Source organism: Chroicocephalus ridibundus, chromosome 1 (genome assembly GCF_963924245.1).
Source record: "Chroicocephalus ridibundus chromosome 1, bChrRid1.1, whole genome shotgun sequence".
NCBI classification, from domain to species: Eukaryota; Metazoa; Chordata; class Aves; order Charadriiformes; family Laridae; genus Chroicocephalus; species Chroicocephalus ridibundus.
In genome coordinates, this window is record NC_086284.1 from 92,893,828 (window position 1) to 92,919,184 (window position 25,357).

Sequence of the window (25,357 nt, forward strand, 5' to 3'; positions counted from 1 at the left end):
CAATAAAATCTGAGATTTAGGAACCTCAGGAAAAATAACTTTTGTGGCAAGTTTCACAAACTGAAAGTTACATATATGCTGCACAATGCTTTGAGAGGACGACCACTGGTTTTGGAATATTCTCTTCTCACAGTATCAAGCTGTCTGCCTGACAATTTAAATTATTCGATAGAAAACACATTTGTTCAAAATAACTTTTTAGATGTCACACTGAAGCGTACTTGGTCACCAAACAGGAGGAAAAAAACCTCCCATAGCATTATTTTTACTAAAGACACATGTGGACAAAGGAGAGGAGAGCTAGAATAATACATGCAAGTTAATTCCAAGAAATGGAATAGTCTATAGTGGAGAAATATCATAGTATAAATACTTCTATGGTTCATTCCAATCACTACATACATTTATCTTTTAAAGATGAGAGGATAATTTTTTTATATCAGTAAGGTTCCTTGCCCTTGATCTTATACTGTTCTTTGTAAAAAAAAAAACCCTGACACTATATTACCAACTTCCTACTGAATCAGGATCCCTCCTAGTGGGTTGAGGTGTGGTTTCTATTATGGACACCTGTTATCAACTGGTGCTTCCCAGATTAAAGTTTTCATCAAAAGAAATAGAAGAAATCTTATCATAGGGCTAGACAGGATTTTGTGGAGTTCATAAGTGATGGAATAGGAGCTGCTGAAGTTGGGTGTGCTATCCCAGTTACCTTTCACATGGTTCCCTATTCCCTCTCTTCAGAACAACATTTTCTCCCCATTCACTGCTTCATTCAGCAATTCTTTGGCTCTATTTTAGCAGGACACGCTTCCTAATAAGTTTCCTTATGGCACTGCTAAAAAAGCACCAATGAGGTACTAGAACTGTGATTTCACATTCTGACCAGAATAGACTGTAATGGTATAGCAAACTAAAAGCGCTTTACTTGAAAGCAGACATTAGGTTAGCATCACACAGGTGTGAACTTGAGTCAAGACAGGAAACAGACCTAAAGCATACCTTTAACACAAAAAGCCTGTGTGAATCTTTGTATAAAGAGTTCTTCAGCAATACTGTGTTATTTTGGGGATTGTTCATTTGTTGGGTTTAAAATATCCTATACAAGCATTGGATTTAGGTTCCTTTTTACTACAAAACTTAGTCTAGAACAGTCCCCATATGATGCTCTGCTATTGTCTTTCCATAAGGATTCCCTGATGAAAGTAGTAGGATCTACAGACAGTTACAGTCAGTTATCACAATAGTTTCATGAGGCACACAGTTGTGCATTAGGGCTGATATCAGCTACTCTTTTCACAAACTTTCCCAAAAATCAATAGCTAAATGGGGTTTCAAAAAGCACACGTGAAGTTTAAATGCCCGATCTAGAAAAATTTTCAGAAGTATTTATTTAACCTTCAAATAATATTAAGTTAGTATTTGTTCTAGCCACAAAAAGTAGCTGTCTATGATAGGTCTATGAAAATATTGTGTTGCTTTTCAGAAAAGCCAAGAGGCTGATTTTCTAAGCTGTGTATGAGAATTGTAGCTAGTACTCTTATGTAAGAAGTTCAGTTTTCATTGTCTCTAAAATGTATTTTAAAGGGTATATTACTTTTTCCAACAAGGACCATTTCATGAAGCAATAACCCGCAAAACAAAAAGCAATGACCAAAAGATAATTTTTAAAAAAACATACCCTATGACTATCATTCTGTTTCTGCACAGAGGGAAGATCTCCACCAATGGGTGCTTGCTGTTTTAATTCATCCTCCTTCAATTGCAGCCATGCCAAAAGTTCCTGAAGAGAGAGATGTAGACGCTTCCACTGGTCTGTACTGGCTTCCAAATGGGATCTGAAAGCACATGTTAAACATCAGATATATTCAGGCACAGTGAAAATAAAAATCAAACTGAACAAACTTATTTACTGAGAAAGATCCTAGTGTTTCTTTAGCTTAATGATTTTTAAATGCCTTCAGTAGCCTTGAATTAGATTCTGGCAACACTGATTTAAATTTGGTTTCACAGTCCTGGCCTGAAACATCCATTCTTTTCCCATCTCTCTTTTTTTTCCTCTTTAGTTTTCCTCTGGATTACTAGGACACTAATTAGCTGAAATGTACAGAGAAGTTTTCAACTCAGAGAAGAGCAAGCATTTCTCTAAACCCCTACACACACCATTCAAACTCACACAACATTCATGTGGTTGCTCACCTTTAAGAGAGATAAGAGAACCAATGCCATCCTTTTCCAAAAAAGTCATGAGGAAATTGTTAAAGCCAATAGAATCCCCTTCTTACACTACCCAAACGTCTGTGCCATTTGAACAGTGGTGTGAATGGAACTAACTGAATCATTGGAAGAAATTAAAGACAGAATACTACTTTATACAAACAAGGTCTCCACCATACGGATATCTTCTAAGTATTTCCTCTGTGTATGTGTGTGCACAAATCTGTTTTTTAATACTGGGATCAAGTGTTGAGCTACTAATTTTCAGCAACTGCTTTCTGTGGAGAAAAAAATATGTGACTGAAACATCACTGGACTGATCAAATCTTCAATTTTGTTTGTACCATAGACAAAGCACACTAAAATTTTATTTTTGTAGACTTATGAATATGCTGGGTTTTAATTGCTTTTTGGGAAGAAATTGCTAATTCACTTCCAGGTAACATAAGAATTCCTCTTACTAATTAAAATCAAAAGCAGTATTAAATAATAGTGAAGTGATAAAATGCACTGGAAAATAAAGACAGATTTTCTTTTATTTTATATATTTTGTTTAACTTCCAGCTTTGTTCATATAACATTTCTCTTCTTTTTCAGTGATTGCACAGAAAAACACGTATTTTCTGACAGTGAAAATTCTATTCCTATACCTCATATAGAATGGTCTATAAAGAAATGTGATAAAAATGGACTCAATGTTTTGAAGACCTTATTACTTAGTTTGGATATGGAAACAAGGAATTGCTGAAGGTACGGACAGTTGTATTTCTTTGAAATGCTCTATGGATCCCATCTTCTTTCCAACCTCTTACACCAGGTAATTGGAGTGGCGAGGAAAGAGAAAGGCAAGGGACAGGTTAGCCATAGGCTGACAGAAAGCTCAGCTGCTCCACTGTATGAGCTGATGGAAAAAATGTCTCCTTTTTCAAACTTAAAGGCTATGTGGAAGTGACACACATGATATCTTTTGATCTTTGCTCTCACAGGGCAGATGTGGGCTGGGGCAAAACTGCCTCACAGCAAGTGCTGTTGGGGGAGGCCAGTCCTGCAGGCCCTGAGGGCTGGGGAAGCCCCAGGATGCCTTTGAAAGCAGTGAGGGGGGAGAGGAGCGGTGATGTTGTATGGGGAGTTGCAAGAAGCAACAGCCAGAGGAAGGAAGACAGCGCTTTTGGAGGGGACACAGTCAAGGTGACGAGTTTCTGAGTCAGGTTAACTCCTGTCTCCAGTGTTCACCTCATCGAGCTTCCACCTCCTGCAGACAAGGCAGCAACTGGAGGCACTTCACTTCTTCCCTGCTTCCCCAGGTCTGATTTTATAAGGAAAAAGTGCAAAATGAGTGACTCGAAGTTTTGTTACTGCTATTGTGCTCTGACCTTCTCCAGTGTGGTGAATGGTTTTCCTGAACCCATCCTGTTCTGCCCTTCTTTCAGCTTTGGGAATATGTGTTTATGTAAATACATCATGTGCACACACTCATATACTTATAACTGTGTTCAAGCACGTGCAGACAAAATAGGTAATAGAAAAAATGTTTTTTAAAATGAGTTCTTTATAAGAAAGAGCTTATTAGGATAAACTGTACTGACTTATCAGAATGAAAGAAAAGTAATAACGTAAATGAACTTGGCTTCTCTTGATATCTGCCGTATGTTTTATCTAATGGATTTAGAAAGGAATGCCCACCTAAGCCGAGCGACATCATGGGTCTTCTGTTTCAGCAGTCTAGAACTTACGCTAAATAAGGAGACTTGTGGGACTGCTCCCTGTGGGAAATTTTGTATTTCTGCTCTTGTACTTCTTTTGTGTAAGCATTGCTAGTTATGATGAAATCCATTCCGCAGTATGTGATGGAAAGAAATAGCTCCAAGCAGAGAGACTGCAAATAGCCTGTTCATTCCGGCTGGTGGCCAGCAACATTTAAATTGCATGTCTTAGAATTTAAGAATTGTTTCCTATCCTAATCAATAAGTTATTGAACACCTTGAGCCTTTTATTGAAAGCAAATATTTCAGGGAGGAGGTCTGTTGCTTCGAATGTTTAATGCAAGAAGTCACTGTGTTACAACTAGGGCTGCTATTTCTGACTCAATTAATGGCAGCAATATATTGAACTGCAAAAACTCAAAGACAGAAAGCCCCTTATACTTAATTACTGGTATTTGGCCAACTGACTGTTTTTCTTATCTCAAACATTGCTGCATTTGGGCAAGTTCATGGGTAAAAGAAGAAAAAAATATCAGAGAGATCTTAAAGGGTTATATCCCTCTTCTTTTGCTCGTCAGAAAAAAAAGGAGGAATTTGTCTCTTTTTAAGCTACTAATATCTTTTCAACCTCACATCCTTCATTTATTTTTAATGATTGATGTTATGAAGATGGCTTTTGTCATTACACAGATTGACCTCCCTCGGGGTCCGAGCTGAAAAAACCTAATATTTCATACATTACTTTGAAAAATACTTCTGGCTTTTGCTGCCCTCTGAACTACCACCAATACACAGCAAGCAAGCAAATGAAAAAATGCCCGAGACTAAATGCAACAGAGCTGTGTTGCCTATTGTAAAAATCATATTTCTGAAGGGAAGCTTCCTGGAGAATTTCTTTTAGAAAGCAATCTTCAGCTCATTGAAGCCTGTACCTCCGCTTCAGTGTTCATAACATTAACATTTATTACAGTTTTCCTTGCAAGGAAAAGTTTTTCCTCTCGTGACACTACCTATGGATTTCCTTTTACCCCTGGATTTTATCTGGTAATTCTGTCCACTCTCCTGACAACAGATCTTAAATAACGTGTCTTCTCATTTGCAAGGCTATTTTTAGTTTTGCACTGAAAATAGCAGCCTTAGAAATAAAGCTTATCATAAATACAGGTTGTTTAATCACTTTCTTTCATGACTCATTGATAAGTCATACCCAGCTCTAGAAAAAAGCTTACATTCAGAGGGGGTAGTTACTGTTTAAACATGCTAATCTCTCCTTCTGTAATTACAGAACCTCATCATATGCCTCAAATCATAATCCCCTACTATCATTTTCACACTAAAAAACTTAATCATTCTCACAAAGTTAAGCCAATATTCAAAATAGCACAAATAATTTCAAAAATGGACAGAAATAGTGCTATCCGACACTAAATTAAACCCTTTTACTGGCAAAACACAGCAGTCCACCTTACACATCAACTCTAGGCTTTTGCTTATGTTCAGATCATACCTAATGTTTAGAGATTTCTTCCTAAGCTCACTCCATCTGAAGTTCATGTTATCCAGACGTCTCTGCAACAGGGCTGCATCCTCAGAGCCTTCCAGGGACCTCAGAATTTTCTGCCCATTTTCATCCAGGTTGTGGAAGATGTCAGTATGAGCATCAATTTCCGCCTGTAGTTCCTACGGAAGCAGGAGAAAACAATACGTCTGATTTCTTACAAAATCATAGAAACTCACTTCTGAAAACAGTAGAAAGATCCGTCGCGTAACACAGAGTTAGCACAGATATGGATTGCTCCTTTTATGGAAATATCATGTACTGTATACACAGCCATATTTCCCTTCCACGTGAAGGCCATTTGCATCGAATAATGACTTTTTTTCCATACAGAGCATACTGAAAAAAATTTTGATGGTTAAAAGTCTAGCCTTTGACAGGCAAGAAAGCAAGGACAAGATATATTTACTGTGCTGACAATGAAGAAAAAACCCCACAAAACCCTCAGGATCTCAGGTAAATCTGACCTTCACATGATACGTCTTCCTGTGCAACATTTTCAGTTTGAGCTGGGGACTGCAACACCGGTCCTGCTGCATGGCAATTCCAAGAAATCTAAGCGTCTGCAGCAGCCGAGCTTTAAAATGCCAAGTTCACTTACATTCTGTTGACAGAACGCATTTCGGAGCACAGGCCTCAGCAGTCAATAGCAATAAACAGCCACTTTGTGCTATATCAAAACACTGGTCAGGGCCATGGCTGTAGGAGGGCCTGAGAATAGCAAGGACTTAGAATATGCAACTGGCAGCTCATGTTGAACAGCCAACTTTTCTTATCACTTCGTAACTGCAGGCCAGTTCTGCATTTTGAATTCATTTTTCCCCCTCATTTTTAGCGTGGCTGCTTCTGCCAAAAGAACATTCTTTAGAGAGCTGCCTGGTACCAGCATTCCTGCCTGCCCACACACTCAATGCAGCCTTTGTACATTGGCTGCCCTTCTCCAAGACGTTTGCATGCTGCAGCTCCACAAGGTCACAGATTCATTCGCAGTGAACAGTGGTTGAATCAAGCTCTTAAAACAGACTAAAAATAAAAATAAAAATAATAATAATTTAAACACATACATACATGAGCACACATGTACTCTATATGTAGCCATATATGCACAAAGATTATTTTTACTTTCAAACAAAGAAGCACACAAAGAAACAAAGAAAATGAGCTAGTGAATAAAGCTCAGCACATTCTCCTGGGACACTTGGCCATTAAGATTTCTGGTGGTGGTTTCTTGCTGCCTGAAATGGGAGTGCTGGGGAAGAAGTGTGAAAGGGGAAATGATTTATGGCATTTGAGAGCAAGACCCAGTGCTAACTGAGCATCACAGATAGCCCCCAACGGAAATTTGTTGTACTTTTCTGTAGAAGAATGACTTTGAAGGAGGGGAGCACACAACTCACCTACTTGGTGTGTTCCTAATTGAATTGGTTTTATTTGATATTTTAAGTGCAGTGTTAGCTGCACTGAATCATGAGCAGATTGTCCTTGTTCACCTACTGCTGTTCCAAATGTCATTTGCCGTCCTTTGCTGGATACCTATTTCTTGCACAGTAATGACTAGCACTGTATTTGGAGCAATTTCAAGGAGGGTTAGGAATGTCTTTGGTACAGTATAGGAGTTCTTATCCAACTATTTTACTTTATCTATGGTCATCCCAGCAGTAAAGTAGTTAGGAATGAGTGTGGAATACATTGGAGGTAATTCTGCAGGATGCAACTGTATTATAAATATTGTATTTATTTATTGATGTTAAATAGACAATTCAGATTTTTAAAAATGCAATTATTAAGGTACATAACCATGTATAATACTCCAGATATGAATGCCCTTACTTGAAAATCTGTACTTTATTTCAAGTCTGAGTGTTGCTAGCTTCAGCTTCCAGCTGTGACATTTTATTTTTGTTTCCTTGACCGAGAATACTCTATTAACAAATTATTTTCTCTTCGTGTATGCATTTGGAGGTTTTATTTAAGCTAGGTTAAATATCACAAGCCTGATGTAAACATCCAAAATAGCATGTAAGAAAGGATAAAGTTCACAGTAAAAAAGTTCACCTTTAATGTCTGCATACTTCTAAGGTCCTTCCACATTTAAAACACGATAAATCTATCGCTGAATGAAAGAATTATCATATGCACTACCTGTTGCACAAAACGCTTAGTTTTCAGCATGGTGATGGAAACAGCTGCCTTTTTCTCAGCAAGAACACGTGCCATGAAACATGTATGTTGAATAACTATTTACAGTAGGAAGCTGTCAAATCTATGCCCTCTTGATGTTTTACCACACATACTCTCATAGCATTTTATAATACCGAGTTAAGAAAAAAAAAGCACTTCCACTTTTTTCTTGTTTTTAGAAAAAGTCACTCATAGTCTACACATTCCATGCTCTTCTCCTGACACATACTGAAATTTTGTTTCTGAAAATAAAATCAAGCCATATCCTTTTTATTTCAGAATACTACATAGTATCGCAATAAATCTGGACAGTTCGTTAAACAGCCAACAAACATGAAAAGTAAAGTACTCTTTTCAAAAGCTTAGTATGCAAGATGTGGTGTTCCTTATTCCAAATTGCTGTGTAAACTGCACATCTTCTAATGCTCTTAAAAGTAGTTTATTCCAGCTATGCAGGAAACCTACACTGACAAAGAAGTAAGACAATGAGGAAGGTATTTACTCCATTTTAGTTGGTGTATTTCAGATCCTTCCTTTGTGACTCGTTCACATCCCAAGAGAAGCAGAGTACATATATGAAAAAGATCTATACACCTTTTATTTGTTTTCTGAAATAAGTAATTTCCATGTTTCAAAAATACAAGTGAAAGATCAGTACGAACTACATTCTTTTTTTCTTGACAAGAATAAAGCAGGAAGATCTATTTCATCTCGTAAACTGCTAAGATATTTGCAAAAGTATGCTGTCATTACTCATCATACCAAGAAGCACAGAATATAGATTAAATATAGACCATTTACTACATTTTCATTTTTTCCAATGTGTTCAAACACATGGAGGAAGTGCAGAGGACGAAAAATCAATCCTGGTTTAATTCTACTGAGTTATGGTTGGACTTAAGTTGACTGTATACTGAATTTTTGCTACAGTGATTATTACTGAGGCTACGTGGAAATAGATTCCCTTAAAAAGAGCAGGTAGCAAAATCAAAAACAAATAATGAAAGAACACATGGACCACAGTAACTCATTAATGAGTACTGGTTATAAACCTAAGTTAATTTTCAAACCCACACCTTTTTGATCAGAAGTTACTGCTTAGAGTGAGCTGAACTGCTCAGAAAGAACTGCAACCCCATCAAGGGCAGATTTGCCTAAGAGTTTCAGAGTGAAATCCTCCTTTACTAATATTAACTATACAGTTAGATGATGAAAGATACTGTGATATTTGTTCACAGAAACCTTGCTGAATAGCTAGTATAGTTTTCTACACATTTAAAAATGTGTATTTACATTATTATATAGAATAAGTCTAGAACTGTCACAGAACTAAGAATGAAAAAGAGATGAAATAAACTTGTCTTGAGAGTAACAATCTTCTTCGGCAGGGTGAGGAAATTTGCTGCGGCTGTTTTGCTTTTGTCCTGAGCCGTGGAAGCCTCTATATGCATAGTTTCAGGGGAGAAGTACACTAAGGCTGTAAGACAGCACACCCAATACTGCCATAAAGCAAGGAGATGGACATATTTCTCACTTGCCCAACTCAGTTCTCCCCCTGGGAACTACTGCTGGCGTTCTTCATAGGAGCACACATCCTCACTGCCCTAATTCTCTTGGCAGGTGAGAGAAATTCACCTGTGGCTCCACACGTTTGGAATTAAGATGATCTTTAAGGTCCCTTCCAACCCAAACCATTCTATGATTCTATGAAAATTCAGCAGAGCCATTGCTGTGAAACCTTGTGTATTCAAAGTCCTGTCAGCCTCCACATAGCAGAGACAGTCCTGCAAGAATTCAATACGGTTTGAGATACTTTATCAGAAATAATTAATCAGTGTCGTTTCCCACATTTAATATATAGGTTTGACATATAAAGGAAATGCCACATGGCAAAATCTGCCATTATTTTGGCAATACATCAGAGAGGGCTTGGTAAGCTGGAAGTAAAATGAAGTCCTAGAAAGAAGGAATTAGTTACACTAGTTAGACTATACATGAGTCAGACTAAGACATAGAAATTAATGCAGCACAACCGACAAAACATTTATCTTTCATACAAGGTAGAAACAAAATTAATTATGTAATAATTTACAGAAATTAAAGGACTTAAATCCCCCTTTACAAACTCAGTTCTGTCCTTGGAATTGTGCTTTAATATCCAATGAAGCATTTTATGTTCTCTAGGTACTGTACAAAGTTACCAATTAAATAAATGTCATTAATTGAGGGATGAAGGCTCACAAAATTAAAGACAGCAACGTCTGATTAAAGGAAATCAACATAAAGGAAAAAAATGATCTCTACTGACAGTAATCAAAAAACTAAAGTCAGTCTGCATAATTACATATGTGTACTCTAAGCATCAGCAAGTAATACCTGTGTGGCTATACACAGCTCAGAAGTACTGTACTTTACAGCGCAACATACTAATACTGAAATATCTAGAAAAGCTATCATAAAATTACTGAAAACAAAGATACTACATCTCTATAATCTCTCTGTGTAGTAAGCTGAACTAATCAACTCCTGCCCATTTATATTAACAGAGCATTTCTCAAAAAACAGAGCTAAACATTTTAAATACCTTAAATTAGTAGCATATATACTTAAAACTCTTATACTGTACAGAAAGCATGAATGAGGTAATCCTCCTTTTTTCCATTTTCCTTTTTTCCTACCTTCCTTTTTTCTTCCTTCCCCTTTAGCTTTTCTCTTCCTTTCTTCCTTTCCTTCCTCACTTCTTCTTTTCCTCCTCTTTCTCTTTTCTCTTTCTTTTCCTTTCTTTTCCATTCTTCTTGCCTCCCTTCCTTTCCCATCCTCTTTTCCTCTTTCTTTCTTTCTCTATTTTTTCTCTTTATCTTTTTGTTTTCCTCCTCTTTTCTCTTTTTTCTTTTTCTCCTTTTTTCTTCCTTTTCTTTCAGGCATCTTTCTTCTCCTTTTCCCCCTTCCTTTCCCCTCTTTTCACTCCACTTCTTTTCCTTCCTTCCTCTCTTTAAAATACCACCTTCTGTGTGTAAAAAACTTATTTTTATGTTCTTTTCTGGTGATCTCAAAACCTCTCAATAATATGGGTTTCTTTCTGCTTTTATTTTGCTTTCTCATTGGTTAAGCAACATTTCAGGTGCCTGAAGAAGGCAGAACTTACAAACTTGTTTCATACCAGTACTTTTTTTGTTCTGACGATACTACTGAGCAAAGCACACCTATAAATAATAGGTCTCTGCTCTCTGGACTTGAAGGGGACAGAGCAGCTCTTAGGGATTGGCATATTTTTACCAACAGGAGAGTTCAGCTGGTATAACCAAAAAAGGTTCCCCCTTCAAAGTTTTTTTTGCAATCCCTTATGGTGTCTACAGATACAGGAACTGGAGTCACTGTCTGCATTTTGGAATTCTGTCCAGCACAGCTTAGGGAATGGATTTCAAATTAAACAACCTACTTGCTTTTATTTAATTATATCTAAACTCCCACAAATCTCTGATTCTGCCTAAACCATTAAACTCTGTGTGAGGGTTCAGAGAGTTTGAGACTTTTTTTTTATGCTCCTGCAGACTCTCGCAGCCTTTGGAGGCACAAAGACCCATGCACACGGCAACTCTTTCAGGATCACGGCTTATTCTTCTGTCTGCTAGACAGAGGAATGGTTTTGTGGGTGATACAGTTCTGGAGATGTTGAATTAATGGCTACAGCACAGCAAGTCCAATGCATTTTAAGCACATGAGTGGGAGACTCACTGCAAGATGCTCTTGACCTATTTCTTTTGTTTCTCGCAATAGAAGGCCAGCTTGCACTTCTCTTTATGACAGTCTGTCCTTGTGAGCTAGTCATTATCTTCAAAGTATTTGAACATAAAGAAATGTATTTTAAAAAAACAAAACAAAAACAAAAACAAAACACCACCACAAAAAAACACTTGTTCTAGATTGAAAATACTGTGATTTATATTAATAATGGAATAGAAGACTGAAGTATTTTTTCTGCTTTGCAAGACACTACTGGTCCAACTGGGATTCCCTCCTGTAAATGTCATAGTTCTTCTAAGAACTGGTTGTTGGGTATTGTGTTTGGTTTTTTTTTTTATTTTTATTTTTTTTTAAAGATCAAAATACAACTGATTGAGATAAGATTTTGGGACCTACTTTGTTTCCAAACAATCTAACAGTGAGAATCTAACAGTGATGAGTATAACATTTCGTTATCGTATAGATCACCTTGGCTAACACAACCAAGCTCTGTCACAATGACCAAAGTGGGAAAGAAGCGCTCGGTCCCTCCATCAAGTTTTTAAATAACTTGTTCTCCCAGTCCATAAGCAGAACATTTATTGGGTCTAAGAACGAGAGCATTTACTGAGCAATTTACATAATGATAAAAACTTCTCAACTGAGATTTAAAATGTAATTAAAGGGCAAACTTATTGAGTTAAAAGCATTGTTGTGAAATGGCTATACATCATCGTGCCATGAAGCCTCCTATTCAGCTACCCTATGGCACGACCCCAATTCCAGTCTTGTATGATTACATCTCTGAGTTTCATGCTAATGACTTGATTAAAAAGAAAGATAAAAAGGTCTTTTCTATTGGGAAGATAAGCTTATGAATATCATTAAGGCATTTCTAGGTTCCCAACACATTTTTCAAGATAACAAAGGATAAGAGTTAGTCCTCTAAGAGAGAATCAAATGTTGATGAGTGGAAGCTAAAAGTGTAACTTCGCTCTGCAGAAAACAATCTCTGTAAGCTCATCTATCACTGTTATAGTTTTAAATTCTACACATCCCAGAATTAAGCAGGGACCAAAATTCACATTTGAAATCTTCTTTCATCTAAAAGAAGACACAAGAGCTTTATTTAGCAAATGGGGCCCTGATTATCTTTATAAACAGGCAAAACAACCTTCAATTTAGGTTATTTTCAGACTTAAAGAGATTACAAGGTACACCTAAGGATGTAGCCATCTCTTGCTGACAGATAGTAAGTGTGAAAACATGGGGTGGGCTGCTTCATGTCATTAACAGTGAGCTGCCTGAGCTATGGAGCAGTAACTCTTAAGTGCACCAACCCAATCATTTGAACATATGCTCAAGTCTTTATTGTGCAGATCCTCATTCACAGGACTGACTTTTCAGACATAGCACAAGGCCTTACAGTTCTCCCTTGTTCATAAGGAAATAATAAAATTTTTATTAGACCTCTAGCAATTAATTTGTATTCAATTATAATTAAGTACAAATTATTACATAATCCTATGTGTTTTGGAGGAGTTTATGGATTTCTTGGTGTGTTTCTTGAAGACTGAGTAAAACCCTGAATGACTATTTCCATTTACATGTAATGAAAATATAAATAAATAGATAAAATAAAGAAACCAATCTTTCATCATACAAAGCTTTCTACATTTATAGAGATAGTTTCACCCTAGGACTTGATCCAGTCCCATCCTTGATATTAGATTAGAGAAGTGTAAACTATTCTGGTAATACTAACTTAAATGGAAACTGTTATTTTTACTGCTTGTCTATTTGTCTTGTCGTTATATCTAGGCTGGAAACACTAATTAGAAAGAAACATCAAGTTAGTCTGAGGTTACGCTATAAGGCAGAAAAATTCCTAGTAGCCACAGCAATGAAGAACTTTTACTGTATGGTGATATTTATTTTACTACCATAGACTGTACTACCTTTCAGGTAAGCAAAAGAAACAAAGCAAATAAAGCATAGGCTTTAAAGTGGGAGTTGCAAGTGTCCTGCGTGTCAGAAAATTGTCCATCTCTACTGACGTGTCTAAGAATGGGCTGATATATCTGCCTTTGAAAACTCTGTATTTGAGGGCTGGATGAGCAGGAGGAAAATAGCCTAAATGTGCATGTATTCATATACACAATTTTTCTGAAAGTAAAACCATTAGGCCCATTACAAACTAGCACAGTTTTCTAGATTTTAGAATGTAGTCTGCTCCCAACAAATATGCAGGTCCTGGCCCCCATGCTTCAATGAATGTCTAATCCCATTACACCTGCACTTTCTGTCAGCACATTCACCCTGTCAATCTTTTGGCAATCTTTCTGCAGCAAAATAATTATGCTGCTAATTTCAGCATGTCTAATTTTGCCCTCTCCCTATTTGGCAAACAGTACTAGCACAAGGGCAACACCATCCTCTGCAGGAACATTTACTTCCACTCAGTTACTCAGGCAACTTTTGAAAGTCCTGCTGGATGATTTGGAGCAGCATCTACTTCTATTAGTTCCACTGACACCTCAGTACTTCGCATTAACACTGATTTTCTCTTACAAGTAGCAGCCAGAAAGGCTGAACTGCACAACTGCCTCAAATCCTGGAGAAAAAAAGTCTTAAGAAAGAAGAAACAACAAGGCTTTTTTCTCTGTCACCGACCCATAGTGAAATATATCTGAGATTTTTTAATTATAAATGACCATTCTTAGAAGAAAAATCATTTCTACATATAAGACTGTATATTTGTTTCACAGAAAAGGATCTAATGTTTCAATGCACCAACATGTAACAATAAGATATCTCATATTTTACCATCTATGGAGTTCATATATACTCTCACCCTTCCTCAAATACATAAACTTATGCAATCCTCTTCCAAACCCTTTTAAATAAAAATTAGGAGCATTTTATAATTAAAAGAAACTATTTTGGTTCTATATATTATCCTGTTTCCTTCTGTCACAAATAATTTTGCAATCTTTTTTTCCTTTAAAAATAAACACTGATATTTCACGTTTTTGTTGGTAACATCTTTGATGCCTGGGGAGTTTCATAACATGATGTTCAATTAATTAAAACAACATAAAGTCTTATTAAAACTCTAAAGAGAACAATGCAGAACATAAAGCAGATACTAGAGGCCTCATATATTAGACATTATTAAAACTGGTTCAAGCAGAACAATAACTACCATGGTTTCAGGGCTCCTTTTAGAAGTCAGCATTGTTCCTAAGATAATGAGATTTCAATTAGGAATTTATACTATTTCAGGTATCACTCTCTACTAAAGTGCAAGATCCTGCAGTTAACTGTTCTTAATCAAGGGCAGGTTAAGTGGGACTCAGCAGGCTCTATGCAAGACAGAATGCTGAAAAAGCTCTAGTGCTTCTGCACATACTTGTGTCAAATCCTCCCCACCTGACGTGTCCTGAGGCAAGCCCAGGAAGGACAGAAACTTTGGCTGCATAAAGGGCAAAAGTACACTTAATCTTGGTTTTCAGTGGGAATATAGGCCATGCTAGTGTGGCCTCAAATCTTCTGACTTTCTAGGTTTTAAACATGAGGTGTCAGAAAAGTCACCACAGAGAAAACCACCATGCGGGAGTCATGTATTAGCAAAATTACTTCAACCTTTTGATGTCAGCTTTTCCTGTCACCACAAAACAGAATTCACCAAGTGTTGGTCGGTTCACCCACTAACAATGAACACGAGCGGAGTTCAGACTGCCATGAGGCAAGTTAGTTCTACCCTCCTGATGATGTTACAACTACAACCCTGCTTAGTATGAGGGATACCTGGTGAGAAGCCAGTCGGCCACAGCTACCACCTGTGGGATTATGGCACTGATGTTTAACCATTCAGTATGCTATTGCATTGGAGAACTGTGTTTGTGAGGAATTCGTCGTAAGAGGAAAAGTTTCATCCTCATCAGTTTTCAGCTCAAAGAATTTCTATCACTTTCGGTTCTTCCAGAACAACCTAAACCACAGAGGTAGCAACACTCAGAAGTACATTCTGCTACAAGTTATTTCAGATGACGTAACAATGCATTTTGACTGCCTTGAAATAAGCAAATAACTGGTAAAAGTTCAGAATCTGAAAAAGGAAGACATTTTTAACAAAATCCTTCAAGACAGTAACTTTAACTACCACATTGATTTGTGTCTCCATGGCAAAATCTAATAATGTTTTGTTGCATCCAAAAATCAAAAGCAAAGTTGAACAGGATGCCTGTATCAAGGGGTCTATATAAGATTTACATCCTGAAAATAATTATTTGGTATTTTCTTGGATTTCCTAGCAAGATTCTTGCACTCCCACAGTAAACACAGTTTCAGGTTAAAATTATAAATATCACTGAAAAAATGAGATCACCAACAGATTCTGACATGTAGATAAACTTGTTTTTTAATCTTAGACATAGGCTAGTCCGGGGAGAAAATCAACTTCTGTTCATGTTTTTCAGTTTTTCATTAAAAAAAAATCAATTAATTTTAATCACTGACTCTCAAAATCACCAATTGAAAAAAAAATACACTTGTTCCTTCTATCTTCCCTTCAATTCTGGTAAAAGAGAAATAATTCCATTATCATAATAACAATTATATCACTTTAATTTAGAGGCTGTATCGGTGAAGTCATGTAAGTGTTTTAATCTAGATAGCAACAATCAGCTCCAACATCTGCACATCGAGATGGCCACCTGGAACCATTATTTATGCCTTTTTGAGGCCTGTTTATAATTTGTTGGAGGAAAAATGAAAGTCTGCCTGAATTTTTGACCAAAATAAAGACTTTTGACATTAACAAAAGAAAGATCACAGTCAGATAGACTAATGTAGATACCGTTACAGAAATAAATGTGAAAGTAGCTGATAGACTAAACTATTCAGTTTTCTGCATCAAAAAGAAAAACCTCAAAGCCAAAAAGCAAAGAAAAGTGAAATACACACTTTCAAAATTAAAGTATGCTTAGTACTAAAGGAGGAACTGAGGAGGGTCCGGAGAGTGTACAGTAATAGAAATCATGTAGCAAATATATATGGAATACAAAAAGCAACGCTTCCTTCCTAGAATCAGACTCTTTCTCTTTAAACTTAAAAAAGAACTCAGGGTTTAGATATGTTCTCAGAAGACAGACTACACTCAATATATATGACAATATATATGCTCCTACTTAAGTTTCTATAGAGATCAAATATGCCATCTTCTCCTACTCTCTCTCCAAAGTATGCCATCCAGGCCCAAGCTTATACCCTGGAATTGCTTTTCTAGCTCTTCAGTCAAGATTACTTATCAAACACTTCATAAATTGCTGACACAGGACACTGCAGGTACTTGACTTCAATACTAATTACATCAAAGTTGCTCTTATACCCAGAAGTTTTTTAATATGTTGCTCTCATTAGTCTTGACAATACACTTAATGTGACACAAACATGGGGCTCATAGAAACCAGTTCATAAATCATCCCAGTGTAGTATATACTCATAAAATTTATGAATACATTCAGAAACAGGACTCAAATACTTCAGAAAACTAAAGACTTTGCTTAAACATACAGTCCAGCCGTAGTAACAATACCTCCTAAAGTTGGAAAAGTCAGGTGATGTGAACACTTCATGATACCACAGCCAATCTTGGAAGAGACATCGTCAAAACCAATGAATTAGATAGCAGCAAAAAGGAACTGGCTATCAGTTTATTATTCAAAATAAATGCTAACTACTAATTAAGAGGGAAGTAATACTTTCAATGAAAAAAAAAAACCCAAACAATTAAAATGTAAAAAGCAATTATTACCTGGCTTGCCATACTTGTTTTACTCTCACAGCAGCTTCTACAGCAACTGAATATACCAAAGGTTTCTGAACGACATTCATACAATACACCCAAAGATATTGCCAGTAGCTGATTTTGTATGAACCCCGCCAACAGTGGGCAGGAGAAGCAGTATAAGCTGAGTTAAAACATGGGCACTCCCATCTGAGGAGGGCAGCAGGACTGCTGCCATCTGAAACTGGTCCTCCTAGATTCTCTTTGGATTCAATCGGAACACAGCCAATGCACATTAAAAAAAAACCACAAACAACAACAAACAAACAAAGAAACCGAACCACACATTCGGTTTCATTCTGAAAAAAACCTGCACTTTGTTTATACACACATATTATTTCTCACGTCTATCTGTATCAAGCTCAGAGAAAGAAGGAGCATCATTTTTACCAAAAGATTACATTGGACTTAATAGGAATGCTCTCTTTCTACACCTAGTTTTCTTTGCGTTCCTTGGGGATTAACACCCGCTCTTCCTACTCCGCAAAAAGCAACTTCATAGCTTCCTTCATCTGTTTCTACACTTTTCCACAAAATGCCCCTTCAATATTTTCTGAGAAGCTTACTGGCTGCTACCCGCAAAAGACTGATTTAGTGGCATTGTTACAATCATAAACCCTTTCCTTATGAAGATTCTCCTTCAATTGTATTTTGGTTTATCATCCTCTCTCCACAGAATTAGATTTATGCGTTCTATTTTGCTGTCAATGGTTCAGCAACATACTTTGAAATTTTTCATAGTAGTGAAGCCAGAAGATGAATAGCATCTCTCTCATATTTATTAAGGTCTTTGGGGTTGTTTTTTCCCCAAAGATGGAACAAAATAGAGAAGAAAAAATTGCAAATTGTATTGCACAGCATGGAAAAACAGGCACATATGGTTTTGGACATGGACAGCATCCAGATATGCTGAACATCATCAGCTGTTTACAAAGTGGTCAGAAGACCTCTGTAACCTGTGATTTTATTTATTTATTCTCAAGTCTTACAGTCTTGATGATTCGTTCAAACTCCTGGTTGGATAAAATTCTCCTTGGAGGTTCTGACTAAAAGCTTATTTTTAAAAAGTTAAGTACTCTGCAATTTTCTCCATTTCAAAAGTAGAATTAATCTACTCTCCAAATGAAAAAAAATGCAGCAAAGTCATAAAGAAATGCGATTTTCAGCACAGAGTAAAGTGGAATTCCAAAATATATAAGCTGGTTACCATGATCAAATATCAAAGGCTGAGTAGATTTAACAGTTTGTGAAAGTACTGTGTGATAGGTATATCCATTTAAAAGTAAAAATATTCATGAAGTGATTATGGAAAACAGATGATCAAAATCGAATGTTGCTGTTATACTGGGCTTATTAGAGCCCTAAAAGTACAGTGATATACTGACCAAACCCATATTAAAGCCCTCATCCATTAAGAATCTCACCACATAATGTTTGGAGTTACAAGGAAAAATGCACCTTTCTACTCTGTTGCAACAAAAAAATAATTTAATACACATCATATACATGTTGAGTGCAATAAGGATTAGAAGAATGTGAGAGCACATAGATTCCTGATTCAACTGTTCAATTAAAAAAACCTGCCAAATTAAAATCTACTATATCATACAAGTCCAGAAATGCCTCTGTCCAGTCATGCCTGCTACAAAACACAGCATTAGCCAATATTTAGAATTACATGATCACTTGGGAAGAAGGGACCTCTGGAGAGCACCTGATGCAATGTCCAGTGACAGCAGGATGCTCAGGGCCTTGTCCAGCTGAGGGTTGAATATCTTCAAGAATGGAGATTCCACAACAGACCCCTTTTCCAGTGTTTGACCATTCTCACAGCAAAAAAAAAAAAAGAAAAAAAAAAAAGAAATAATTCCTTGTATCATCAAAAATTCTCATGTTCCAGCTTGCCCCTGTTGTCATCCTGTGACTGTCAACCTCTAAGGAGAGTCTGGTTCTGAGATCTCTTTAGTATCCTATCAGGCAATTGTAGAGATGAGTAAGGTCTCCCCTGAGCCATCTCCTCCTCAGGCCAAGCAAGTACAACTCTAACAGCTTCTCCTTGTGTATCAAGTGCTCCAGCCCCCAACCACCTTGGTGGCCCTGCACTGGACTCCCATATCTTTGTATGTCTGTATCTTTCTTGTATTGGGGAACCCAAAACTGGACATGGCACTCCAGTTTCTGGCTCTCAGAAGTAGAATAGAGGGGAAGAATCACATCTCTGGACCTGCTGGCTACAATTCTGCAAACAGGGCCCAGGAAGCAGCTGGTGGGGTGTTGTTTTTTTTCCTGCAAGGGCATGTTGCTGGCTCATCTTCAACTTATTGTTGACAAGGACCTTCATATAATTTTCTGCAAAGCTGTTTTCTAGACAGCTAGCCCCAGCCTGTACTGCTGCATGGGTTAATGCTCCCTAACTTGATCTTCTTCTATAGTGGGTAATGCTTCACTCCACAGACTATGCTAGTAGGCCTGTGACCTTAAAGAGTCACCCTGACAGTAAAAATTGACATAAGAAAGACACTGAGTGCCTCAGACATTTGCATGTCCTTGGTCATCAGGTCTCCCATCCCACTGAGCAGTGGGCCTGCATTTTCCTCAGCCTTCCTTTTGCTGCCAGTGCACTTACAGAAGCATCTCTCATTGCCCTTCACATTCCTCCATGAAGACCCTGTTGATCTCTTGTTTGTCTTCCCTAGATGGTGAGCAGCCTGTTCACCTCCTGCTGCAAACTCCTACAACCACAGCACACCACCCATAAGTGAGGACATTGCTGTCTCCAGCCCCAGGAACACACCAGGTACCCAAAAATGTCTAGAGACTTGGTTGGTGGCACTTCTCTCTGAGTCAAAGCTGATGGGCTGAGGAGAGTGGCCTCAGCTGGTATTGCTGCCCTACCCTCTCACACATCAACATCATCACTGTGCAGCCCTCAGCAGGGCTTCTGGCCTCTGCACCCCTGCTGCAACAACTGACGTCTAAAAATGCTCATGACTTCCATCGTACAAAGACATTTTTGACAACACATGTTGAAATCATGTTATTACTAAATATTTGTGTTTTCTACAACATCCATGGCAATTAATGTTTTTAGGAAGTTAAGTCAAGTGAAATATACCTTGTTCTGATTTGTAGAAAACTCTGTAAATTGTAACACTCACTGATTCCAAAACCTTGTGTATATACAAAAAAGTGAACGAGGGGTTACTTATAAGAAATTAAGAAGGTGAGGAGATAAAGATAACAGCATGAATCTGGGTTACTGTGTAATACAAGAATACTTACAGAGGGAGATCTTCCATCTTTGCACAAGGGAGTACAATTTGCTCACAGAAACAAAAGCAGAAGTTACATGTTCCCTCTAGAAAGAATATCTCTTTTTTTTTTTTCTATAATCCTCTTTCAAGTATCACTATTGCTTTCATCAGAGAATTAAAAAGATCTGTGCATGGCCTTTAATCCCAGAAGACTAAGTGCAAAAGAAAAGTAAGAGAAACATGATATGTTTCCTATCTTTGGAAAAAGCCCCTATCTTATTAGAAGTGATGCAAAAAAAGATCCCATAACGATTATATGTTAACATATGAAGTCCTGATAATAGGAATTCCAGGCTAGAGGTGAGGGAAGAGGCAGGCAGAGAGACTAGGTAAAAAAAAAAATTACTTATATCCCAGAAGTAGTTTTTGAAGTTTCAGGACATGGTCTTTACCCAGTGGAATGAACATAAGAACTCCCAGAGATTTAAAAGGTGGAATTAGACAACCTATGACTGAATCAGGGTAAGTGTAATACCCCTCAAGGCACTCATAGCAATAGTCACTGTTATGCTATTCAGTGTAATGCTGCTTATCCCTAATATTTTCTATCTACAGAAATTTTATATCTAATCAGTTTTGGGTAAAAATAATTCTCATGACATAGATCTATTCATAACTCTCACTGAGCAAGGGATAACAGTGTACGTGCATTGTGCGCTCAGTTCAGTGCTAGGCCTCATCAAGATTAAAACTTCCTTTCACATACACTGCGTTTATCTCAAATGTCTACTGAATTAAACTGAAATACTCGTGATTAGCACTAGTGTAAGAAAATGGTGAGTTCTATGGTGAAAAGCTAACTTTTCTCTCCTAAATGTGAGAAAACTTGATGACTGACCAAGTCAATAAAAGAGGAGTTAGCTAATAGATACAAAGTCTCTAAAACTTTCCAGAAAAGGCAACTTGCTTATTTATCTCACTTCCTTTACCGAAGTACTTTGAAAATAAAGAAAAAAAAAAAAAGTTGATCTAAAATTTAAATGAGAATTTATCTGTATTCTTCAAACAGTTTCTATACATTTGACTTGCTAATGGAGAAAATTCAGAAGTCTCTTCCCACATCAGTAAGTTTTCTGAAATAAATACCCCTGCACACACAGAGCTTCATAATCTAACTGCACCACTAAATGAAATACTGAAGCTCAGTTTCCCAGTGGCCCTTTGCAATCTTGCTGAAAGCCTAAAAACCAAACAATGACATTCAAAGTTCTGATGCCTGTTACTCAGCAATTGCGTCTGTTTGCCGAGGGCACGTACAACTGAGGGCAGACCTGAGTTGCCACTTAAACAGCGTCTCAAGAGGATGCAGCCTTATAAGAAACAAAATGAAATAAAGCAGTCTGTTGGAAGAAATTTTAGAGGCTGATAAAAAAGGAAATAAAAAGGATAAAAAGGAAAACCTTTTACGTTTCTCTTTTTACATTCATTTGCTTGCCAAAGGACACGCTTGGCATGCAGAGTTTATCCTAGATTAAAGGAAATTAAAAAAGAAAATAAAAAACCAACAAACGACTTTATGATTTATATATTTGCATATTTGATTTTAAAAAATCAGAATAGCAGCTGAGGGAGGGAAGATCTCTTCCATGAGCAAAGGTATGATGAACAGAAAATATAATATTAGCATCATCCTTGAAATATACCTGTACACATGCCACAGCAGCCATCTGTCAAAATGATCTTGCTGTCACAGTTAATTCCAAGAGTCAAACACACACAGTCTATCCAGCACAATACCAAGCTGCATGCAGATGAGATGTGAGCTCTGAATCCCAGCCTGCACTGATTTACCAACAACAGCAGACGATCCCTAGGACCCAAAGACAGCACCACCCCAAATTCAGGGATGGAAATATAACCACAGCCCTGGATTAGCTTTCTATCAAGCAGTGGTGCTTTAATCTCTGTTCCTAAAACTATCAAATCTGAAGGATTAAGGGCCCACTCAAAAGGATATAAGAGCAGGAAAGAAAATGTTTGATGGCCACTGAATAGTCAAGCCAAGATTCTGCAGCAAAAAGAGAGTAGCTTGAAGCAATTGTGAAACTTGAATCATTTGAACTGGCTGCACCAGCTTTTCCCTGCTGCTAATACTAGTCCCTCAGGTTAAATCTAACAAACTCCCCCTAAGCAAAAAGCTTGCTTTGGAAGAGATACAGTACTCTACCTGCCTATTGCAATATGTCTTATTCTGCCTTTATAGTAACTCCAAAACTTGAGCTCTCCATGAATGTAATAGTTGCAGACTGCCTTCTGTGGCAGAACACCACCATCGGGATCTGTGTAAGTCATCCTTTAGGTCTTCTGCAGGGCAATGCCAGCTTTAAACTAAGGGGATCTCCTTTGTCCCTGAATAACCCAGAAAAGTCTTGGGTCCAATTCCTTTAAAACGAAAACTAAACTTCCATAAATTCCATTAACAGGTCCTCTCAAAACAAGGACAATAAAAGTTTTAGGCTACCGTTCTCGTATTTCAATTGCTCTATGTAACCAGATTTTGCGTTTCATATTTAGAGAGTATAGTCTAAATTCCATTTTTTCAGGGATTTAAAACTAAAATAATTTTTTATGTGACTGCGTTCTCTATAAGTCACGTGACAATAAATACATACAGTAGTCAGAATACTGCAGTTACAATATTAGAACTATTTCTGGCAACTAGTGATAAGAAAACAGAAATTTCATTTCATGAAAAAGCTAGACTTTTGGAATTCGCTTTGAGTTGGAATAAACCCAAGATGTTTTTTTTCTACTCTGTCCCTAAAAAGCAGAAAGAGTACCTTCACAGCTAGCAGGCCAATGACTCAGTCATATGCTATGTAGAAACCCTAGGCTCATGCAGCTTTGTCTTAAAAAATTAATTAAAATTACTACTACGTTTTTTACAAGCTGATATTTAAATGAAGTTATCTGAAGTTATTACTGATTGCTATGACATAGCAAAAAAATAAAAAAAAGAGAGAAGATTAATAGAATGCTATGTAATATTTAGCTCTTTTTAACAGTTGTTTGGGGGATTTCAGATCTAGAAACTATTTTTCTGCAAGTTTCACTTGAAGTTACACTTAAAGATCCCACCCAAAATGAGCTAGGAACATTTTAGGGATGACTGACTTGGAGAGGCAACATGGTTCATATTTTCTTTCATAATAACCTGGGACAAAAAAAAACCCTGTTACTTAATCAAAGATTACAATTAATCAAAGAATGGTTTAGAACTGTTCAATTTTTACAACTTTTCATCTTACACAAACCCAGCAAACAGCAAGAGACAGATTGATTTGTTTCACGAGTAAGACTTCTTTCACCTGTGTGTGAAAAAGTGTTAAAATGACTCATTATATGCAAATTGTCACTGAAGTTACATCTCCCTCTAACAGAGATCTGAACTTGAAATATTTTATGATTGAGACCAGTAATGGCCAATCGTGTTGAGCTCACAGGATCCGCTAGTTATTAATAATTTTTTCTAATAAATAGAAATAAAATAGAATTTATAAAAACAGACAGTGAACATCACTGAAAATGTTATACATCAGACAAGTAACATTTCCATTTCACCAGTATGCCTTCAGGCAACTGCTTATGAAGATAAGTTTGGCGAACTCTGTCTCACTAAAACACAAAAATTCCTTTCAGAAAGATGGAAACACATATAGTGGTGGTTCTTTTCCGATAAATTGCTGTGAACATGTCCTTAAGTTTACTGGCTTAGTGATTGTCCAATGATTTTCTAAGGAAATAGAACTAAGACAGAAAATAATTTCTACCTTAAACAGTTCTCAAGCCTTGGTACTTAGATATGCGGAGTTCATTCATTCTTGGTACCAGTGTCTTGTACTCTTTTTCACTAAGCTTATGTTAAGTAACTCTCTGTATTTTGAAGTTAGAATTCTGAAAAGGAAAAAGTTCTTACTGTTTTCTAGCTACTCTTGTCTATTTCCTGATTACCGTTCCCCTACTTTTTATTAAACACTTTATGTTGCACCTTTCTTTTACTTTTGCACCCCTTGAAATTTTTTCCTTTTATAAAACAAATATAACTCTGCTACTTCAGCAGCCTGCTGCTAATCAATAGTACACTACAGGGTGGAAACGTTATTAGACACATTTCTCAAGCTTGCATAAGAGCTTATTTTGTTGTGGTGAGGTATGAACTAGAGATCAGGAAAAGATTGCTCCCATTTTACTGTATTGTGAAAAAAGTAAATTGGAAGTACTAGTACAGAAAAACTTCTTGAGATGACTTTGCTCAGAGTCATGGTCAGAACACTCTGAAGATGTCACCTTTACTTAAGCACCTCAAGCGTCATCATTAAACTAGGAAAAACAGATGGAGGAAATATTGGAGTGGACTCAAAAAAAAAAAAAAAAAGGCACTTCTAGCACTGAAAAGTGGCTTATGAAGACAAGCAACAGAGAAGACTAAAGAAACAACAATCATCTTAAATTTCTGATCCCTGCAACATGACAGGCTGTTGTCCATTCCTTCTCCAGTGGCTTTGACTGACAACCTACCATATACACTGTATTGGCTACTTTTTGCTATTTAAAATTTAGGTTTTGTGGGGTTTTGTTTTAAAGCAAAATTTTAAAAAAAATGTTGTGCCAAAAACTTTTATCTTTTAATATTTTTTTTCTATCTTTTTTTATCTTTCTGCTTAGTCTATGTACTTCCGAGACTAGTTTCTGGCTAGTCTGTAAACACCCTAACATGAGGGTTTGCCTTTATATTATTTTGCCCAAGCTACTTTTAATCCTACTTAACAGATGCTCAAGACATTAAAGGAGAGATTTATTTCACCAAATT

At 36.9% G+C, this 25,357-nt stretch overlaps 1 protein-coding gene across 4 annotated transcripts in view; it reads right to left on the reverse strand.

Moving 5' to 3' along the window:
* DMD (dystrophin) overlaps positions 1–25,357 on the reverse strand; it is a 1,176,878-nt gene that overhangs the window by 202,946 nt on the left and 948,575 nt on the right. For all 4 annotated transcript variants that reach the window (XM_063343608.1, XM_063343591.1, XM_063343600.1 and 1 more), the window contains 2 exons: positions 5,428–5,600; positions 1,682–1,838 (listed from right to left, as the gene is read on the reverse strand). In XM_063343608.1, coding sequence (XP_063199678.1) covers positions 1,682–1,838; positions 5,428–5,600 — 330 coding nt within the window. The remainder of the gene's footprint in view (positions 1–1,681; positions 1,839–5,427; positions 5,601–25,357) is intronic.